General features: G+C 34.9%; 2 protein-coding genes across 4 annotated transcripts in view; both read right to left on the bottom strand.

Annotated features, from left to right (window-relative positions):
• LOC107662258 (ceramide synthase 2-like) overlaps positions 1–9005 on the bottom strand; it is a 21095-nt gene extending 12090 nt beyond the window's left edge. The window contains exons 1-4 of the mRNA XM_016452208.1: positions 8750–9005; positions 4205–4386; positions 1840–1957; positions 1037–1155 (exon numbers count right to left, since the gene is read on the bottom strand). Coding sequence (XP_016307694.1) covers positions 1037–1155; positions 1840–1957; positions 4205–4377 — 410 coding nt within the window. The 5' untranslated portion in view covers positions 4378–4386; positions 8750–9005. The remainder of the gene's footprint in view (positions 1–1036; positions 1156–1839; positions 1958–4204; positions 4387–8749) is intronic.
• A 2485-nt stretch (positions 9006–11490) lies between these two features.
• On the bottom strand, positions 11491–20349 carry lins1 (lines homolog 1). Of its 3 annotated transcripts, none has more exons than XM_016452205.1 (7): positions 20293–20349; positions 18463–18762; positions 18003–18092; positions 17680–17824; positions 15631–16200; positions 13695–13881; positions 11491–12302 (listed from the first exon to the last, which is right to left on the bottom strand). In XM_016452205.1, the coding sequence occupies exons 1-7, from the start codon at positions 20320–20322 to the stop codon at positions 11684–11686; spliced, it is 1941 nt and encodes a 646-aa protein (XP_016307691.1). In that variant the 5' UTR covers positions 20323–20349; the 3' UTR covers positions 11491–11683. The 3 variants fall into 3 exon arrangements, with proteins under 3 accessions (XP_016307691.1, XP_016307692.1, XP_016307693.1); XM_016452206.1 differs by having other exon boundaries at positions 20131–20334; XM_016452207.1 differs by lacking the exon at positions 20293–20349 and adding an exon at positions 20077–20102.
• Positions 20350–20362: the final 13 nt, after the last annotated feature.

Genomic DNA, 20362 nt, shown 5'->3' with positions numbered 1-20362 from the left:
TGGTTTTGTGACAGAGCCCTGACACTCCCGTCATGTCTTGTTTTCATGTGAGCGCGCGGCTTCGAGATGCTCGAGCCGTGTGCTCTCATCTGCGTGTCCTGTTTCCTTGTTTCATGTTGAAGCGTGGTGTTCGGATCCCGGCACTCATGTCTTGTTGAGTTTCGGTTTCGTGTCGGGGTCCGGACACTCGCACTCCATGTTCTGTATTATTGTGGGAGCGTGCGGTCTCGAGTTCGCTTGGCCGTGCGCTCTTCTGTCCATGTGTGTTGTGTTTTGTGTAGCATGCGGTTTGTGTTCGGCCGTGTGCTTTTCTTGTTGTCTTGTGTTGTTGCTGCATCAGCTGCGTGCTTTCATGTCGTGTTTTGTCTTGTGCTGTGTAGCACGCAGCTTGGTTTTCGCTGGCTGCGTGCTGTCTTGTCTTGTGTGAACACGCAGCTTATGAGTATTCTCATTAGCTGCGTGTTCGTGTCTTGTTTTGTTCAAGCACATGGCTTGTGATTGTTTTGCTGGCCATGTGCTTGTGTTTTTGTTTTGTGTAAGCACATGGCTTTTGTCTTTGTTTCCTGTGTGCCATGTGCTCGCATGTCAATTGTCTTGACCTCACCCATCTTGTTACCTGATTATTGGTTAATTTGCCCCACCTGTGTTTTCCCTAGTTACCCTCCTCATTTGCTCCCTATTGATTCTCCTTGTGTTTGCAGTCCCGTGCCAGTTTGTCATCGTATCACCCTGGATGTGTCCTGCCTTGCCCTGCCTTGCCTTGGTCCTGTTTTTCCCCCACGGGGTAGTTTTTGTTGCTTGTTTTATTTTACTATTAAAAGCCCATTTTCTGCTGTACTGAGTCCTCGCCTCATCCCTCTACCCAAACCCTGACATTGCCATTGCTTACGCCAAGCTCTACTGTTTGAGTTACAAGAATGCTAGAACACAGGTTTATTATTATACAATAATATTTGACCACAGAATGCAGCATTTGACCAATCAGAATTCCAGACAGATGTGTAATAAGTCATATTAGGTTATGTGTATTTCATACCTGGCCTCTCTGAATTTTTTCAGAACCCCAGGACGGTCCTGGTTTCGTCTCCTTCTGAACCAGCGCTCCACTTGTCTATTTGAATAGCTGCATTTTTTGCACAGGCCGTCAATATCTGCCTGATAAGAGATGGAAGAGTGCAGAAGGGTAAGTGGAGAAGTATTGCAAACCATCTCATATCAGAAAAGAGGCATGTTGGTTTTAATATGACTGTGTATGCGTCATAATTCTGGATTTATATTGGCAAATACTACCTAAAAAAAAAAAAAAATTCCTAGTTTTGCCAGATTTACTGACTTGTCTTTTCAAGTATCTCAAATTTTATAAGGGTGTACAACTGAATAATTATTCAAGTAAATAAAATTCAATATCTACAAAACGTAAAGCATATAATATAGATTTTCATTTTTATAAAACACAAAATCAGACGCTTACATGAAAACATTAAATCAATTTATGAAGGGGCTAAAAATGCTTCATTAGCTGATGAACCTCAAGTACTTGATCTGGGTTGATGGTTTGATCGAATGAATTACTTATAATATTTTACAATTAAATCTAAATCTTAAATCATCAGACAGATTTACTACGTATGTGCGGTGGGTAAAAAAAAAAAAGGAAAAAATATGTATAAATCATGTGATCAAGATGAAATTGAGTTCAAATCAAGTTTCCAAAGAAGCTTTGCAGAAAATCTTGCCTTAATGTCTACAGCAGTGATTCTGCCCAGTGATGAAGTCAAAGGCGACTTTGAATCTGAGGTGGATCTGAATGTGATGTTGTGTGAGAGGGGAAGACGTTACCTGTCTGGGGTGTTTTGACTTTGTACTGAAATAATGGTCAAGAACAGCATTGTGCTCCACTTTGTATCTGGGATTCTCTGTAATGCCAATCGAAGCTGCAAGCGGTGCCGCTATCAACCTAAAAAGGCAGACATTAGTAGTTAGACCGTTTGCATTTTTTATTATATTAACATTAAGTTCAAAGCATAAATCATCCCTGAAGCAAATCCTTCATATGAATCATTTTCAGTTTCCTAACTTAAAGGTCCCCTGAAATGCTTAGAAACACGCAGCGTTACTCTATGTGTTGCCGTCATTTTAACTGAAACAGGAAGACAGGGCGGGACATATCAAGCAGCCCTGCCCCTTTTTAAAATAGCCAATAGCGTTCGTTTATATCATAGCTTGGGCAAGAGCCGTTCAGCTCCGTAAAGCCGCATTTGACAGGGTATGCCAGTCACAATCTCATCCATATTGCTATAAAATATAGCATTCTGTGTAGAATTCAAATAGCTCCGATACATTTTGTGGTCTGCGCCGACTCGCGCATGTGATCTGCTCCGTGCTATCGTGTCTCTGGCCCGGAGCAGAGTGTGTGTGCGGTGCGGTGGTTAGCGTGACAGCGCGAATCCAGACTTCTTTTTTTCCTCAATGGAAAGCATATTTACACTGTTTGAATCGTTCCCTGTCCCCTATATAGTGCACTACGTGCCATTCACTGTACAGAAAATACTAATTCTGTGGACAAGTGACCGATTTCAGCCGCGGCTTCAGCATCTATTTTATAGTGTAGGGGGCGGGCGCTTCGGATTCTAGAGAGCATTTGATTGGACAGAAAGTTTGATGAGAAGCTGAAGTACAATGTGACGTCAAAAAAATCGTTGAGCCGCTTTGGCGGAAGTGCCGAACTGCAAGCTTTGAATGCTTATATCTTCTAAATGCGAATTTTGTCACTGTTTTGGAGCACACTGCCTTATAGATAACCTTAAGACTAACATATTGATACTAACACCCAAAAAACTTTAATTTTGATTTCATGGGGACTTTAAGGAAGCAATGAAAAACAGTAGGTCAGCTGTTTTCAAAATAGTGTAGCCTTTCCAGTAGCAAATTAAGTTTCTACAATATTTAGTGGTAGCTTATCAGTGGTGACTGTCAGTTTATGTACATATGGCAGAAATGTACGGAAAAATCAATTTAAGACGTAATAAAACAGACGATGAACACTATTAACAGCAATTATTATATGATGCAATCAAACTTATAGCAAAATGTTTGTTTTGCTTTGTTTGTTTGTTTGTTTTCCAGAAGGCAACATATCGGTTTTAGGTCTTTTTCATATTGAAATATTTAGTTAAAAATTTGGTAATTTGTGTTTAAAACTCTATGTACTCTGATGTTTTTATTTGCATTTAGTTTATTAAACCAAAAACCAACACAGATCTGCTTAAATTATGTAATCAGTGCAAGTTTTATATTATTTTATATATACAGCTATGGAAAAAATTAAGAGACCACTTGAAAATACTCCGTTTCTCTGGATTTACGATTTGTGTGAGTAAATTTAATCATTTTTGTTTTATTCTGCAAACTACTGATACCAATGTTTTAACTTAACTTAACCTCTTAACTTAAGAAATCAATATTTGATGGTGATTGTTTCAGTCACAACAAATGAAAACATTTCTTATTTTGGCCAATTGTCATTTTTTGGGACAAAAAAAAAATAAATAAATAAAAAAAAAAAATATATATATATATATATATATAAATAAAAATAAAAAGACAATATTTTTATTTGAAATTTGGAAGAAATGTTATCAGACCTTTATAGAATAAAACAAATATTAACATTTTACTCAAACCCATACCTAGCGAATCCAGAGAAACCGAGAATTTTCAAGTGGTCTCTTCATTTTTTCCATCGCTTTATGTATATTTGTGTTTATATATCTATCAATAAAGTTAGCTACTTTTGGCAGTAGCTTATAGTGTAGGAAAAAAAACTGGTCTAAAAACAATTTTCCCTCATAAATTGCTAGTAAATGTCACAAACAATTACAAAGAAAGTGCAAAGTTACACATTTAATTAAAAGCTACATTTTTAAGTAGACAAACAAATAGTACTTTCTTGTAAAATGTACTCCAGTAATCTTTTATTTACTGTACAACTAAGAAAAAAAACATTTTTTACAGGGTAACTACTTTAAAAGGGTAGCTTTACTTTAAACGAGCTTTGTAGCTTGAAAAGTTCTCCAACACTGATCATATGTGTTGCAAAAAAGATGAACAAATTCTCACGCTGGCCTCTGAAATCTGCCCTCAAGTGATTGATCAAATTTCCATTTCCTGCAACATAACCACAGAAATTCCACAAGCGACTCACCTTTCAAACAGGTATCTGACTACAAGGAAGACTAAAGCAAATGGCACAGTGGCGTAGAGGTGGGATGCTCTGGCGTAGACGAGCCCTTCCTCATCTTCGAGATCTGCCCACGTGAGGTTTCCCGGCAGCCACAGCCGGTCCCACCACAACCACGCACTAATCGTCCCAATCATGACGGCGATCTGGTGAACACAGGCACAGCCAGATAAGATTTTACATGTCATGCTTTAAATATGTATAAGTGTTTCATGCCAACACCCCCCTTAAAAACATTGTGACTAGAACAACAATAAGCATCTTAGATTATATTACTGAATTTCTTCAAGGAAGAAGCTGTTCCTAGTGAGAGAAGATGAGTGCTTTTTAACAACAAACCAAAATTGACATCATTTACTCTCTTAAAGGAATAGTGAAAATTTGCTAAACATTTACTCGCCCTCAGGCCATCCAAAATGTAGATGAGTTTGTTTCTTCACAGGAACAGATTTGGAGAAATGTAGCATTGCATCACTTGCTCACCAATGGATCCTCTGCAGTGAATGGGTGCCGTCAGAATGAGAGTCCAAACAGCTGATAAAAACATCACAATAATCCACAAGCAATCCACACCACTCCAGTCCATCAGGTAATGTCTTGTGACGAGAAAAGCTGCAGGTTTGTAAGAAACAAATCCATCATTGAGATGTTTTTAACTTCTAAACATTGCTTTCGGGTAAAATATGAGTCCTCTTTGTATAATATTGTTTTCTCCAGTGAAAAAGTAATCTTGTCTGAATCAGGAGAGAAATATGCACAGATCAAGTACTGATTACAAGCCAAAACAATTCAAACCAGTTCTAAACCAATATGTTTGGGGGATTTTGGTGTGAGAGAACAACAGGAGATGGATTTTTTTCACTAGAGGAAGCATTATTATGGATTATGGATTTTGGCCAGAAGTGACAGTTTAAATTTAAAACTCTTTAATGATGGATTTGTTTCTTACAACCATGCAGCTTTTTTCTTCACAGGGTGTTAACTGATGGACTGGAGTGGTGTGGATTATTGTGATGTTTTTATTAGCTGTTTGGACTCTCATTCTGACGGCACCCATTCACTGCAGAGGATCCATTGCTGAGCAAGTGATGCAATGCTACATTTCTCCAAATCTGATGAAGAAACAAACTCATCTACATCTTGGATGCATGGCCAGAAGGTGAGCAAACTTTAAGCAAATTTTCATTTTGGTTCAAATAACTATTCCTTTAGAACACATTCATAATGCAGCAGTGCTCGTTATTCTAAAGAAGAGAAGTTTGTCTTCATAACTTATCTTCTTTTTCCCCTTTTTCATAGCAGATAACCTACATACTGTAATACAATAAACATTTTACTGTAGCATACATCAGCATACACAATTAGAGTTTATGGGGAACACATAAATATATGATTGTAGTATATTTTACAAAAATGTTCTATTATTATTTAAAGAGAGATGGAGATGTGGGGAGAACCTGGAGGTTCGAAGTTTTATTCTAGACACACAAAACAACTTCGCTAACAAATTAAAGAGTGTAATAGCAGTATAATCATAAAATAATAGTGTCATCTCATAAAATGAAAAATATTTTCAGTGCAAAAGTATAAACATTTGTACACTAAATACATATTTTGCAAATCAAGAATTAAATGAGTCAGAGTTATTTAACCTTCAAAGACACTTAAGTATTCTGGATGAATTCAGCGCTGTGGATTTATGCCATAAACCAAAACAGATGCTTATTATTGTCATTAATGTTTTACAGTACTCTCCTGCATCCATTTAAACCTACAACAACAGTGCAGTGAACGCAGAATCTTGATAATCCCAAACAATTAAAGGGTAAATAATCAAATTATGTAAAGACTATGTAAAGAAATTTATGGATCTGTGTTCAAATGTTTGAGATTCCGTAGCTCTCGTTCTATTTTTGAGCCTTAAATGATGTGTTGATGGCAAAACAGCTCAGTGATGCTGACCTGAGGCTAAACCACAAGCTCATACCTACACACACACACCTGATCTGGAAATACAAGTAGAGCTGGTGTGAACCTACATGTTGTTGTCTGATTTAGAGTTCAGATCCATTTAGTGAATTAACACGTGTAACAGCACTTCACACCCAAATACCATCCAAATATTAGCCGTGATATACTGTACAAGGAAACAAATCCACTATAGAGGGAAATATTAATGAGGTTATCACAAGTGAAAGTATTTCACAGAGACTAAATAATAACGTAATCCTGGGTTATCTTAAGTCAGGTTTCATACTGTCCAGACTGGGTTAGTAATTAATCCTGGGTCTCAGGTTCTGAGATATTTAACTGTGCAGTATAACACTCTTATTTGCATATTTACAAGGTTAATAACTTAAAAAAATTGGCCAAGTCAAAGGAAATATATCAAGCAGGTTATACAAGGATTTATAGCGCTGTGATGCGATCTCATTGCCCCCACACCTCAATTAATTTAGTAATAAATTCAAAATAACATCACTGGCAGAAATATTTTAGAAGTAAACTGTGAAAGTTTAGTTTATCCGTATTGGACTTAATACAACTATGGTGATATATCAGGAAAGGCAGTTAAATTGGTTGATATTTAGCTCTTTTGAAATTATCAGGACAGATTTGGCATTTCAAATGTTTGATTATACACACACATGCAAATCAGCAAATTAGAATGATTTCTGAAGGATCATGTGACACTGAAGACTGGAGTAATGATGCTGAAAATTCAGCTTTGATCACAGGAATAAAAATTGCATTTTAAAATACATTCAAATAGAAAACAGCTATTTTAAATTGTAATACTTTTTCACAATATTACTGTTTTTACTGTATTTTTGGTCAAATAAATGCAGCCTTGGTGAGCAGAAGATACTTTTTTTTATATATAACCTTACCGACCCCAAATTTTTGAACTTGTAACTAAATGCTAACCATTAGTTATTACTGTATTTTGACCTTTTAATGTATCTGCTCATATCCGTTTAACCATAATATAATTGTTCCTTTCTTATATTTGGACTTTGATCAGACAATATTAGCAGCACACAATGACAGTCTTTCTCTGTGACTGTACTATGACCAATGAGAACGGCCAGAACACCATGTCAACTGAACATAACAAAGAGCTCAGAGTCTGTTTGAACAAGACGCCGAGTAAACAGAGCTGCCTCCACGTGTACAGATCACAGAATTATTATCAACCCCATTACTGCCACACACATCTACACTATCACAAAGCCACTATCTTCTCTCTTAACCATTTCTGATAACAAGAAACTAGGAGAGTCGAACGGAATAGTTTGAATTCAAGAACTGCTTAACTTGAGCGCATAAAAATATTCAAACTTTAGCACTACAACACAAGTCACCATTTGTAAGAGACACATTTCAACAAATACAACAGCGCATTTCAACGCTTAAAGATTCAAAGGGACCATAATGGTGTTTTGCAATAGATAAAGTTCAACTGTCAAAGATTTACATTCTCTACTTTGACCAGACATCTCGATCTTAAATTTTAACATACGGTCACCAAAAAAAAAGCATCTCGATTAAAGCTGGTCAAGAATTTAATCAAATTTTGATTAGAGATTTCAAGAACAGCGAGAAGAAAGACTTTAATAAGACCAAAACAAAGAGGCATTAATCTACTTATGAATTATGACACGAAACAAACCCTGAATCTTCTCAAAAAGAACAGAAAGCCTGGAAATAACAGTAGATTTCAGTCTTAAAGCTCACACAGGCAGGTTTCCACAAGCTCGACTTTTCATTAGAGTCACTTTCCAGACAGCTTTCATAAAAATCCCCTTATTTTCTACATTTTTTCTCGTTTAAAACTCGAGACAATTACTGAAGAATGAGTGTTAAGTCATATTGCAAACCTAAACATGTAATAAGATCAGAAAAATCAATAGACCAAAGCAAAGAGGCATTAATCTACTAGTGAAGTTTCTTAAAATGTCCAAAAACCTATACAAAAAAACCTGGAATAAACAGTACTGTCCAGTCTTAAAAAAAAAAAAAAACTCAAAAGCAGGTTTCCACAAGCTCTACTTTTCATTATTAGTCACTTTCCAGACATCTTTCATAAAAATCCCCTAATTTTCTCCATTTTTCTCATTTAAAACTCAAGACAATTACTGAAGAATGAGTATTAAGTCATATTGCAAACCTAAACATTTAATAAGATCAGAAAAATCAATAGACCAAAGCAAAGAGGCATTAATCTACTAGTGAAGTTTCTTAAAATGTCCAAAAAAACAATAAAAAAGCAACAGAAAAACCTGGAATTAACAGTACTGTCCAGTCTTAAAACTCAACAACAAAAAAAACCCCTCAAAAGCAGGTTTCCACAAGCTCTACTTTTCATTAGAGTCACTTTCCAAACATCGTTCATAAAAGTCCTTCATATTTTCTCCATTCGTCTTGTCTAAAACTCAAAATGCATTGGCTAAGTCCCAACCGCTGGCATTTCATTTCGCCCAAGGTCAAGAAAAGCAGCACGCTTACCTCTGCTTCCTGTAAGTGTCTAATCTCTCAGGCCGCGGAAAGTGTGTAACATGACAGCACGGCTGCTCTGGAAGCCCACGGGAACACTGGTTTGTTTGAAATACTTTGCAGTCACACCCTGCTTTATTGCAATTGACTTGTTTCCTCCCCTCCCTCACCTTCCCGAGGTGAACAGGCCGAGGTGAACAGGTGGGTTCGCTCATGCACGCACAAAAACTGCAGCCTCACCTCATTTGCATTGTGCAACTGATAGAGCTGCAATGTGAGATCAGCGGTTCACTCAGCCTGACAAGACAAAGCACAGGCAACGACTCGGTACCACGGGGTGTGTTTGGGGCAGAACACGGCATCTGTACTCGCACAAATGAATTACCTGTAATACAGGAGACACCTTTAGGTATTTATAGCAGTTGATCGCAACTAGTGTTACTTCAGGACACAGATTTTACATCGAACATCACGTGGTGAACAAATGCAGCGCTAGGTGCATAAAAAGTCAATAAAACATCCTGAGTATAACACTAATACTGCATTGATCCAACAATTTCATTATTAAATAGGCAATTCTGGTTCTCTTGAATTTCAATCATTTCACCCATAACACATTGTGACTGCATGCAAGTGAACCCATATTTCACTGAATTATCTTTTCCCTTCTTTTATCTCATTTAGACTTCTATTAAGCAATAGATACATTTTCACCGAAATTATTTCGCTTTATTAACTATGATCATACGGTTGTTGCATTAAATTAGTTGTATTTAGTTTAGCTTTTTTTTTTCCTGCTTTGTTTGGAGTTGGTAAGATTTTTAATGTTTTTGAAAGAAAATGCTTACCAAGCCTGCATTTATTTGCTCAGAAACGCAGTAAAATTGTGAAATATTATTACAATTTAAAATACCTGTTTTCTATTGTAATATATTTTAAGATGTAATTTATTCCCGTGATGCAACGCTGAATTTTCAGCATCATTACTCCAGTCTTCAGTGTCACATGATCCTTCAGAAATCATACTAATATGCTGATTTGCTGTTTGATTATTATCAATGATGAAAACAGTTGTGATGCATCATATTTTTCTGGATATCATGATTTGGTACATACTTTTAGGAGGCATATATTTATCACACAATTTAATCAGGTTTATTTATATTGAGGAGCTTGACCAAAACGGAAGGTTTTGTCCTCTGGGATTCTTGATTAGTTTCATTAATTAAATGTTCCCCAGTAGCATTTAATGTGAAGAGAGTCTAATTATGGAGCAAGCCTAATCATGACATTAATATGAACAACAGCTGTGTGATCTACTGTACTGATGCCTTTCCTGTTGGTGACAGAAACAGTTGTTGGTTCTGGATATTTGCATATAAACTGATGGAAATTAGCTTGCTCTCATTAGCTGGTGATGTAATTTAAATGCTAACGAGGATGGTGTTGAGCCTAAACCCACCATCTCAATCAGTGGAATAAACCTGCAGTTTATACTGTATATTATATACATGCACTACATACACAGCGATCGCACTTACAGTCTGAACAACAACAACAAAGCTGAATCAGAGACCTGAGTCAAGAGTCAAATATTAATAAATGATTATAAATATATAATGAGATTATTTAAAATGTTGTGGAATGTTGCAATAAATAAAAAATACAATAGAATGCAAGCATATAAATAAATGAGGCGTGGAATTATTTTTCATGAAAAAAAAAAAAAGTGCAATGAAACCTAAGCATAAATAAATAAACCGGAAAATAAAATGTTAAATTAAATTCATATTTCATGAGGTTTTTCATTTTAAAGCATATTTCATGTCCGGTTTTTAACATGAAAAAAGCTTGACCAAAACGGAAGGTTTTGTCCTCTGGGATTCTTGATTAGTTTCATTAATTAAATGTTCCCCAGTAGCATTTAATGTGAAGAGAGTCTAATTATGGAGCAAGCCTAATCATGACATTAATATGAACAACAGCTGTGTGATCTACTGTACTGATGCCTTTCCTGTTGGTGACAGAAACAGTTGTTGGTTCTGGATATTTGCATATAAACTGATGGAAATTAGCTTGCTCTCATTAGCTGGTGATGTAATTTAAATGCTAACGAGGATGGTGTTGAGCCTAAACCCACCATCTCAATCAGTGGAATAAACCTGCAGTTTATACTGTATATTATATACATGCACTACATACACAGCGATCGCACTTACAGTCTGAACAACAACAACAAAGCTGAATCAGAGACCTGAGTCAAGAGTCAAATATTAATAAATGATTATAAATATATAATGAGATTATTTAAAATGTTGTGGAATGTTGCAATAAATAAAAAATACAATAGAATGCAAGCATATAAATAAATGAGGCGTGGAATTATTTTTCATGAAAAAAAAAAAAGTGCAATGAAACCTAAGCATAAATAAATAAACTGGAAAATAAAATGTTAAATTAAATTAATATTTCATGAGGTTTTTCCATTTTAAAGCATATTTCATGTCCGGTTTTTAACATGAAAAAATAAACGCACAATGAAATGTACAGTAAGCATAAATAAGGCTTGAAATGAAAAATGAATTTGTATTTCATGATGCAAATATGCATTTCACATCCTTTTCTATTTTACATGAAAAAATAAATAAATGCATTTAATGCTTTATTCATTTATACTTTTTTTTTTTGAAAATTCCATGTCATATTTTATTATTTCATTGTTTATTTATTTAATTTAATCTATTAAATCCAGCATTCCATGTTGTATTTGATCATTTCATCATATATTTATTTAACTTAAATCTGTTAAATCCCTCCATAACATAAATTTTGATGCAAACATTTTTTTTTTAGTTCAGTGATATATGTTTATTCTCTGCATTAATTGAGCAGGTCATTACAGATTGGCATTTCTGATCCGTTTTAATCTATCCTTGTTCATCAAAGCTAACTAACTGCGTTTCTCCGGGGTTCAATGCTGCTTAGCAGTTTTAGAAGTGAGGTAGGGTTGTAGGGGAAGAGACCCCTGTTATGTAGTCTCTTTACAGCGGTCCTCAAGTCCATAAGACACACAAACACTTTACCTAACAGACAATCAGATGCATGTCCAGTCTGAACTTGTTCCAGCTCCATTACAGATTGAGTCCTACTACAGTCTGCCGCAGTATTCCCAGAGTTCCTGTCAGAAGCATGCTCTTCTGCCTCCTCGGATTCGTCTGAGCTCCCATAATCAACCAGTCGTGGGACATCGGTACCTGTTGACCATCTAGTGCAGGAAGCAACATCCAGCGTTTCTGAAACAGCAGAAGGAGCCTGAACAGAGGGATCGGTTCCTCTTCCAGCACCATCACAATCTTCGATATGACGACACGACCTACAGAAGGCCGTCCGCTCCTCACGGAGAAGCTTCAGGTAGCGGACGCAGTACTCCAGGAAACACGTCTCGGAGGAGATGAGGAAGTCAAGCAGCACGCTGTGGTCGAAGGAGAGGGAGCGGAGCAGAAGTATGAAATGACAGTGAGGGTTACAACCCCAGACACAAACCCCAGAGTCTGAGGAGCTCGAACTGTGAAGAAGGGGAAGGAATACTTGTCATTAACTTACTTTTCTTTGTTAAGACATATTCTTACCTTTCTTTTCTAATTAAAAACTGGTAGTACAGCTCCTCTATTTGTGAAAAGATATAAAAAAGACATATAGCTGTCCAATATACTTTTTAGCCAATTACTTAGTAAATAAACAAACAAACAAATAAAACATATCACAACCTTAATGTGCATTAAAATTTATTACAATTTATATATGTGTGTGTGTGTGAGACCCTGGACCACAAAACCAGTCATAAGGGTAAATTTTTTGAAATTGAGATTTATACATCATCTGAAAGCTGAATAAATACGCTTTCCATTGATTTATGGTTTGTTAGGATAAGACAATATGTGGCCGAGATACAACTATTTGAAAATCTGGAATCTGAGGGTGCAAAAAAATCTAAATATTGAGAAAATCACCTTTAAAGTTGTCCAAATTAAGTTCTTAGCAATGCATATTACTAATCAAACATTAAGTTTTGATATATTTACAGTAGGAAATTTACAAAATATCTTCATGGAACATGATCTTTACTTAATATCCTAATGATTTTTGTCATTAAAAAAAAATCAATAATTTTGACCCATACAATGTATTTTTGGCTATTGCTGCAAATATACCCCAGCGACTTAACACTGCTTTTGTGCTCCAGGGTCACATATATGTATGTATATATGCATATATTTGAAAAAACAAAATTTTTGGTTTGAAAATTAAATACTTTGACTGTATTTAGCAGGTATGCATTAAACGGATCATTTAAACTGTTATTTATTTAAAATAAATGCTGTTCTAAGAATCCTGAAGAAAGAAAAATGTGTTTCCACATAAAATATGAAGCAGCACAACTGTTTTTTAACATTGATGATAATAATAAATGTTTCTGGAGCAGCAAATCAACATATTAGAATGATTTCTGAAGAATCATGTGACACTGAAGACTGGAGTAATGATGCTGAAAATTCAGCTTTGATCACAGAAATAAATTACATTTTAAAATATATTCAAATAGAAAACAGTTATTTTAAATTGTAATAATGTTTCACTATTTCACTATTTTTACTGTATTTTTGGTCAAATAAATGCAGTCTTGGTGAGCAGAAGAGACTTAAAAAAAAAAGAATAATAAAATCTTACCAACCCCAATGATAGTGTATATGTATATTAATAGGCCTGGCCTATTATCAGGCAATATTTCAGTATATTATGAGTTAATATTGTTAAAAATGTATGCATATTTAATTTCATCAATGTTCTACATGTCTCTAGATATCAGCATTGGCCTCAGAAATACCCATTTCAGCTGGAAGAAATACAGATTTTGGTACAGTTCCATAAAACAGGATGTATAAAACCGATTCCAAACCTTTTCTGATATAAATACAAGCCAATCAAAGTCTTGGCTGATTCCATCATGTCGTCATCCTGTTCAGCAAATACCGCAGACACCCAGGAGCAGCTGTGAGCGTCTGGAGACATCAGAGTCCCGTGACGCTGGAGGAACGACATGAACTCTGTTAAATACCCACAGACCTCAAAGTCACTCTGAGATCCTGAAAACGACAAGAAAGACATGTATTATGAAAGGATGTGTCGCCCTCTGCTGTTGCACATGATTAAATGACGTATTTCATTCTATAAGAGCTATGGTGAAGCACTTAGAAAGATTCCAACATGTCAGTTACACCCAAACAAAGGTTGAATCTGAAACTGCATCATTTCCTACTATATAGCAGGCAAAAAACAGTATGTGAACAGAGTAGTATGTCTGAAAACAGTGGGCAAAAAGTGCCTGGATGACCTACTGTTTCTAGCGAGATTTTGAAGTGTGTATCTGATGGACACTTTACTCTCCCGAGGCCACAGGAGAGGATTTGCAACACAATTGACGCAGGTCGGTCACATGACAACATGTTAAATGTAGTACGTCCGGGTTACATTCACACTATACAGAACAAACGTACTTTTCAATGGTTGCTAATTAACTACTTGTTCAAAAGAAGGACCTTCTCAGAGAGCATGTGATTTTGGACGAAGCCAAAAATTATTACAGTCGAGTGATTCACAAATACTTTGCAAATCAGTGCATCTGAATCATTCAAAAGATGTGATTCTTTCGTGAACAGGACATAAATACTGTGGTGGCACCAGTGTTTTAGTATTATGTATGTACTTTTATAGTATATATTAATATTTTGAACTAGTTTTTTTTTTTTTTTTGTATACATTTTAGTCATTTTATGTGCTTTTGTCAGTATTATTACTTTTATATATATTTCTATTTAGCTTTTATTTATTTTTATTTTAGTTTGTTAATTCATTTTATTTTAGTTAAATAATGTAGTATTTAATTAGTATTTTTTTTGTATTTTAATTAGTTTGTTGAAGTTATATATTCAACAAACATGTGTTATATATAACATATGTGAACATGTTATATATTCATACAAATATATATATATATATATATGTATCAGCTTCATTCTAAGTAACAAAAAAAAAAATGTAATAGTTGATACTGCTCATTCCAGTATGGAAGCCCGTTTCCGCCACTGAATAAAAAATGTAAAAAAGGTAATTGCGACTTTTTATCTCGCAATTCTGACTTTTTTCCACAGGATTGTGAGATATAAACTCGCAATTGCAAGTTATAAACTCAAAATTGCGAGCTATAAAGTCACAATTGCAAGATAAAAACTCGCAATTCTGACTTTTTTTCTCAGAATTGTGAGAAATAAACTCACAATTGCGAGTTATAAAGTCAGAATTGTGTGATATAAACTCGCAATTGCGAGTTAAAGTCCAATTTTGAGAGGGGGAAAAAGACTGATATGTTCTCAGAATTGTGAGTTTATATCATGCAATTCTTTTATTTTTTATTCAGTGGCGGAAATGGGCTTCCATATTCCAGTATTATCACAAATGTGACAGTTTTAATCATATGAAACAAAGGTAATGATTTATTACCAAAAAAATAAATAAGCAGCATTATTTCTAGCCGTGTTTTTCATAATAGCAAGTGTTTCTTATTCCTTTAAAATAAATGTAACTTGTGTTCTATTAAATGAGTAAGAGTGTTTTAACACCTAGCAACCATTCAGATCACCGTAGCAACCATTTATCAACACTGTAGCATTCGCTTAGACTACCTTAGCAACCATATAGCAAACTAAAACTTTCAGACATCAAAATACTTTTTTTTCCTTTCAGGCTAGACTTGTAAAGTTTGTTTTAATGAACTTTGATTTTCTAGCTGCTAATATGATACTGTGAAAATGAATAAAGCCTAGTATGACAGTTACCTTTGCATCGAGGGGACTGGATGTTTATTTCTAGCGACTTCAGCAAAATCAAGCTCACGGCTCTCAGAATCACATCATCCTTCTGCGTCTCGCCGAGACTCACATCACAGTTCCCACCGAAGAAACTGGCTTGAGCTTTCACAGGGACTTCCTTCAGCCAGCCTGCAGTGACTTCCTGTAGCACACCATCTGCCATGATCAGCGCGTCCTCCGTCAGGCCGTGATCTTCACACTGAGCTTCAGCTGAAGCCCAGTCCTCCCCGGCTCTCCGCAGAAGACTTCTCTTCAGAAGAAGCAGCGCTCGTTTCTTCACGAAGTACTCCACCTCAGCTCTCGCGACGTGAAGCAGCGCTCGCGACTCAACGAATACGACTCTCTGAACTGAAGAGCAGACTCCAAATCTGAGCCGGGCAGCGCTGAGGACTTCAAGGAGGTCAAAGAACTCACACATGGTCTTAGAAAGTTTCAAAGGCTCTCTTTTGTGAGGTTCCTGTGTGTCTGGAGTCAGAAGGTTGGTGAACAAGTAAGCGATGGAGGAATCCAATCCAGAAAGAAGCTTCGTCAGAACATCTGTGGAGAAAAACCAGCAGTTGGTATTAAGAGATCATGTCCTCTGAAATGAGAAGGCAAAGTTTGGTTGGTTCAGTCTGATGTAAATAAATGCTCTTTTTATGTCTATAGTAACACAATATACTGTGTATTAAACCCAGTTATGCATTTATAAATTATTTTTATATTGCTTCAAAAATAACTACAACCTTTTGTAATTTATTTGTTACTACAAACTGTTGTTTGACTGCCATTCCAATAAGAAGAAGTTGTTGTTGTTGTTGTTAATATTAAAAAATATTAACAATAATAAACAATATCTTCCAATATGAAAAGAAAAAAATTATAATGTCACCTTATTACCATTATTCTTTCATGTTGGAGGGTACTGTTTTATAATTATTAATTATTATTATTTTAAAAATCATGAAAAAATGGGTTGAAAATATGGTGACTTTAATAATAACAATAATAATAATAATAATGTCACCTTATAACCATTATTCTTTCATGTTGGAGGGTACTGTTTTATAATTATTTATTATTATTATTTTAAAAATTATGAAAAAATGGGTTGAAAATATGGTGACTTTAATAATAATAATAATAATAATAATAATAATATCACCTTATAACCATTATTCTTTTATGTTGGAGGGTACTGTTTTATAATTATTTATTATTATTATTTTAAAAATGATGAAAAAATGGGTTGAAAATATGGTGACTTTAATAATAATAATAATAATAATATCACCTTATAACCATTATTCTTTTATGTTGGAGGGTACTGTTTTATAATTATTTATTATTATTATTTTAAAAATGATGAAAAAATGGGTTGAAAATATGGTGACTTTAATAATAATAATAATAATGTCACATTCTAAAATCTTTTTTTTTTCATGTTGAATATACTGTTTTATTACTATATTATTATTATTATTAATAATAATAACAACATACAACATGAAAAAAATAATGTTTGAGAATACAGTGACTTTATTATTATATTAATAATAATAATAATAATAATAATAATATAAAACTACCTTCGACAGAATGAAAAAAATTATTGTTTGAGAATAAAGTGATTTAATAAAAATAACTCACCTTATTCTCAAACCATCCAATGTTGGAAGTATTGTTTTTTTAATTATTATTATTATTTGTCGTCAAATACTTAGTAAACACGTCATGCTGTATATACTCACAGAGATTTAACCTAGCAACTAATCAACAATTTATTTTTTACAAGTTCATTTAGATTCAGATGTAAGTGAACGTGATAATGAGTGGATGAGTTGTTTTACATTGTAATTATTCCACCTTTTCTACCAGTTTTACATATTCAGTCAATTATACAAATTTTCTCCTGAGGTCCCGCCTCTCTCGTCACCTTGAATAAAACCGTGAGTAAGGTTCTACAGATAAGTTACAAAAGCATAATAAAGAAACCCAGTCTGAATCATCTGTCTGTGTGTGAAGACTCTTCAGTACCTCTCTGATTCTGGCCTGTGTCTCCTCTCAGCACTGCTTTAATAACAGCGGTCAGGGACCACACACAGGAGTCCAGTTCACTGCTGGCCGCTGATTTCTGAAACACTTCAGCACATGTATGTCTCCACATCCAACTGCTGCCTCCCTATAATCAACCATCACTGCACTTAGTCAAGAGAGAGAAATCAGGAAAGAAAAACAGAGAAAACTTCGAAACCTTACCATACTCAGATGGACTACTAGATGATTTGTATGTCTACACACCTGTAAAATTTATAATAGTCCATGCTGGAGTTAATGTACAGTGCAGTACCAATACTCACAGTGATGCGAATGTCATTGATGATATAGACTGATATACACTTCGCAGATAAATGAGACACCAGTTGGTCTTGACAGCTGAGGAGGGTGACCTGCATCAAATATGAAATGTCTTAAGGCTTCATGTATAATCACAAATATGCCCAAGACACAATTTGACATAAGAATATGTATATACACACACATTTTAATGGAAATATAAATATTTTTTTAAATAATAATTTCAATCAGCTTTAATTAAAAGCAGTATAATAAATAGCGCTATGATGTACAAGTGCTTTATAATTTAATATAACATAAAATACAATATATATTTTGGACATTAATTTTGCTTCTGTATATGGATATATTTAGAATTAAAAATAATACTGAGATCATGAGAATTTTGTGGAAGAAATGTGCTTAATTGTGACAAAAATATTATCACAATGCAAAATAAAATTTAATTTTGATTTAGCACACCAGTTTTGCCATCAGATTCATTTCTCCAAACAGCCTCCTCGTCACATCTTCATAGAATATTGTGGCATCTTGTGGCAAACTCTGTGCCGTCAGTCTGCTAATGATGCTCTCAGTAAGAGTGAGACACAAGCACATGACGTCTGTGTGTGTGACAGACGGCGCAGGAGTGTTTGCTGTTTGACTAACACATGATGAGATTCTGCCGGCCAGCTCTTCACTGCTCAGACTGGGAGCAGATCCTGCACGCAACAGCCAGAAAATGCCTTGGAAATCCAATCCTGAGGCATCCATGATGAGACACTGTGAAAATAAAGGGCCAAAAGAATGATAATCAGTAAGTTATGTTTGAAACACATGTTTAGATGAAAAGACATGTCAATATGGGACTGTGATTTGTTCAGTTCATGTAAGTTATCGTCGGACGCAGCCAGTGAATCTCTTCAACCACATGCTCTGCCCTTCATCGACCCTTCATTCAGACGATCCAACAGCAGCACACCTGAATATGGACAATGATCGACAGGCAGAGAGTGTTTCTGATTGGCTAAAAAAGGGCAGGCCACTTCCTGACTCTCTTTTCTAGGCTGCTGCAGTGACAGGGGTGTACAAAGAAATGATATACACTGCCGTTCAAAAGTTTGGGATCAGTAAGCTTTGTAATGTTTTTTAAAGAAGTCTCTTCTGCTCATCATGGCTACATTTATTTGATCAGAAATACAGTAAAATTGTGAAATATTTATTGCAATTTCAAATAATGGTTTTCTATTTTAATATACTTTTAAAAAATAATTTATTTCTGTGATCAAAGCTGAATTTTCATCAGCATCATTACTGCAGTCTTCAGTGTCACACGATCCTTCAGTACCTATATACACTACCGTTCAAATGTTTTGTCAGTAATAAAGACTTATATTGTTAGAAAAGATTAAATGCTGTTCTTTTTAACTTTATTCATCAAATAAGCAGCACCTGTTTCCAACATTGATAATAACTCAGCATATCAGAATGATTTCTGAAGGATCATGTGACACTGAAGACTGCAGTAATGATGCTGAAAATTCAGCTTTGCATCACAGGAATAAATTACATTTTAAAGTATATTAAAATAGAAAACCAGTATTTTAAATTGCAATAATATTTCACAATATCACTGTTTTTTTCTGTATTTTTGGTCAAATAAATGCAGCCTTGATGAACATAAGAGACTTTTTTTTTTTTTAAACATTAAAAATCTTCCTGATCCCAAACTTTTGACCAGCAGTGTACCCCTTATTCACAATTTTGACTTTGTAATTCTCTAAAACATGCCAAATTCATCCAGTATACCATGAAATCAGTCCTGAAGGTGGTGAAAATTGTTATTATGGCTATATTTAAAATGCTTTAACAAAAACACGAATGCATTAAGTCACAATACAACCATTTGTACTTATGTCTAAATTAAAATTGTAAGGAAAAGTATGATTCATTTTGTAATTAATTGAATAATTACACAAGGGGGTATTCAGTTATACTATTTAGTTATATAACGTATACACAAACACACACAATTAAGGACATTTTGTGTCCATTCGCTGACAGCATCTATGATGCATTTCCAAATTTCTCAATAACCTTTCTAATTTTCCCGAAAAGCCACTGCATCAAGTTCATAAATAGAAAAATAACCTCATATTTAGAGGGCCGCAGAGTTTGAAACCTGGAGGTTTTTACGTTTGAATCCAACGACGCACGTGAACTGTAGAAAGACGCTGCGTACAATCATAATTCGTATCGTAACGAAGAGCTTTTTGGACTTCTCATTTATAATCCAAGGGAATATTTCTTCACCTCTGACACAAAATCCTCCATAAACCACATGGAGTGCTGTTTGCCGTTACACAGCCACAATTGTCGCAAA

This window comes from Sinocyclocheilus anshuiensis, unplaced genomic scaffold (genome assembly GCF_001515605.1).
Source record: "Sinocyclocheilus anshuiensis isolate Anshui unplaced genomic scaffold, SAMN03320099.WGS_v1.1 scaffold579, whole genome shotgun sequence".
Lineage (NCBI taxonomy): Eukaryota > Metazoa > Chordata > Actinopteri > Cypriniformes > Cyprinidae > Sinocyclocheilus > Sinocyclocheilus anshuiensis.
Note: the sequence above shows the minus strand (reverse complement) of the source record. Positions and strands in the feature narration are given on the sequence as shown.

Bases quoted from the DNA above. Each gene is read 5' to 3' on its own strand.
- lins1 (XM_016452205.1), bottom strand. From the start codon at position 20,322: ATGTGGTTTATGGAGGATTTTGTGTCAGAG. The intron at 17,825-18,002 runs GTGAGTATTGGT...GGTTGATTATAG, and splicing joins TCAATGACATTCGCATCACT to GGAGGCAGCAGTTGGATGTG. The intron at 12,303-13,694 runs GTTTGGAATCGG...CCTTCTTCACAG, and splicing joins TTGTATTTATATCAGAAAAG to TTCGAGCTCCTCAGACTCTG.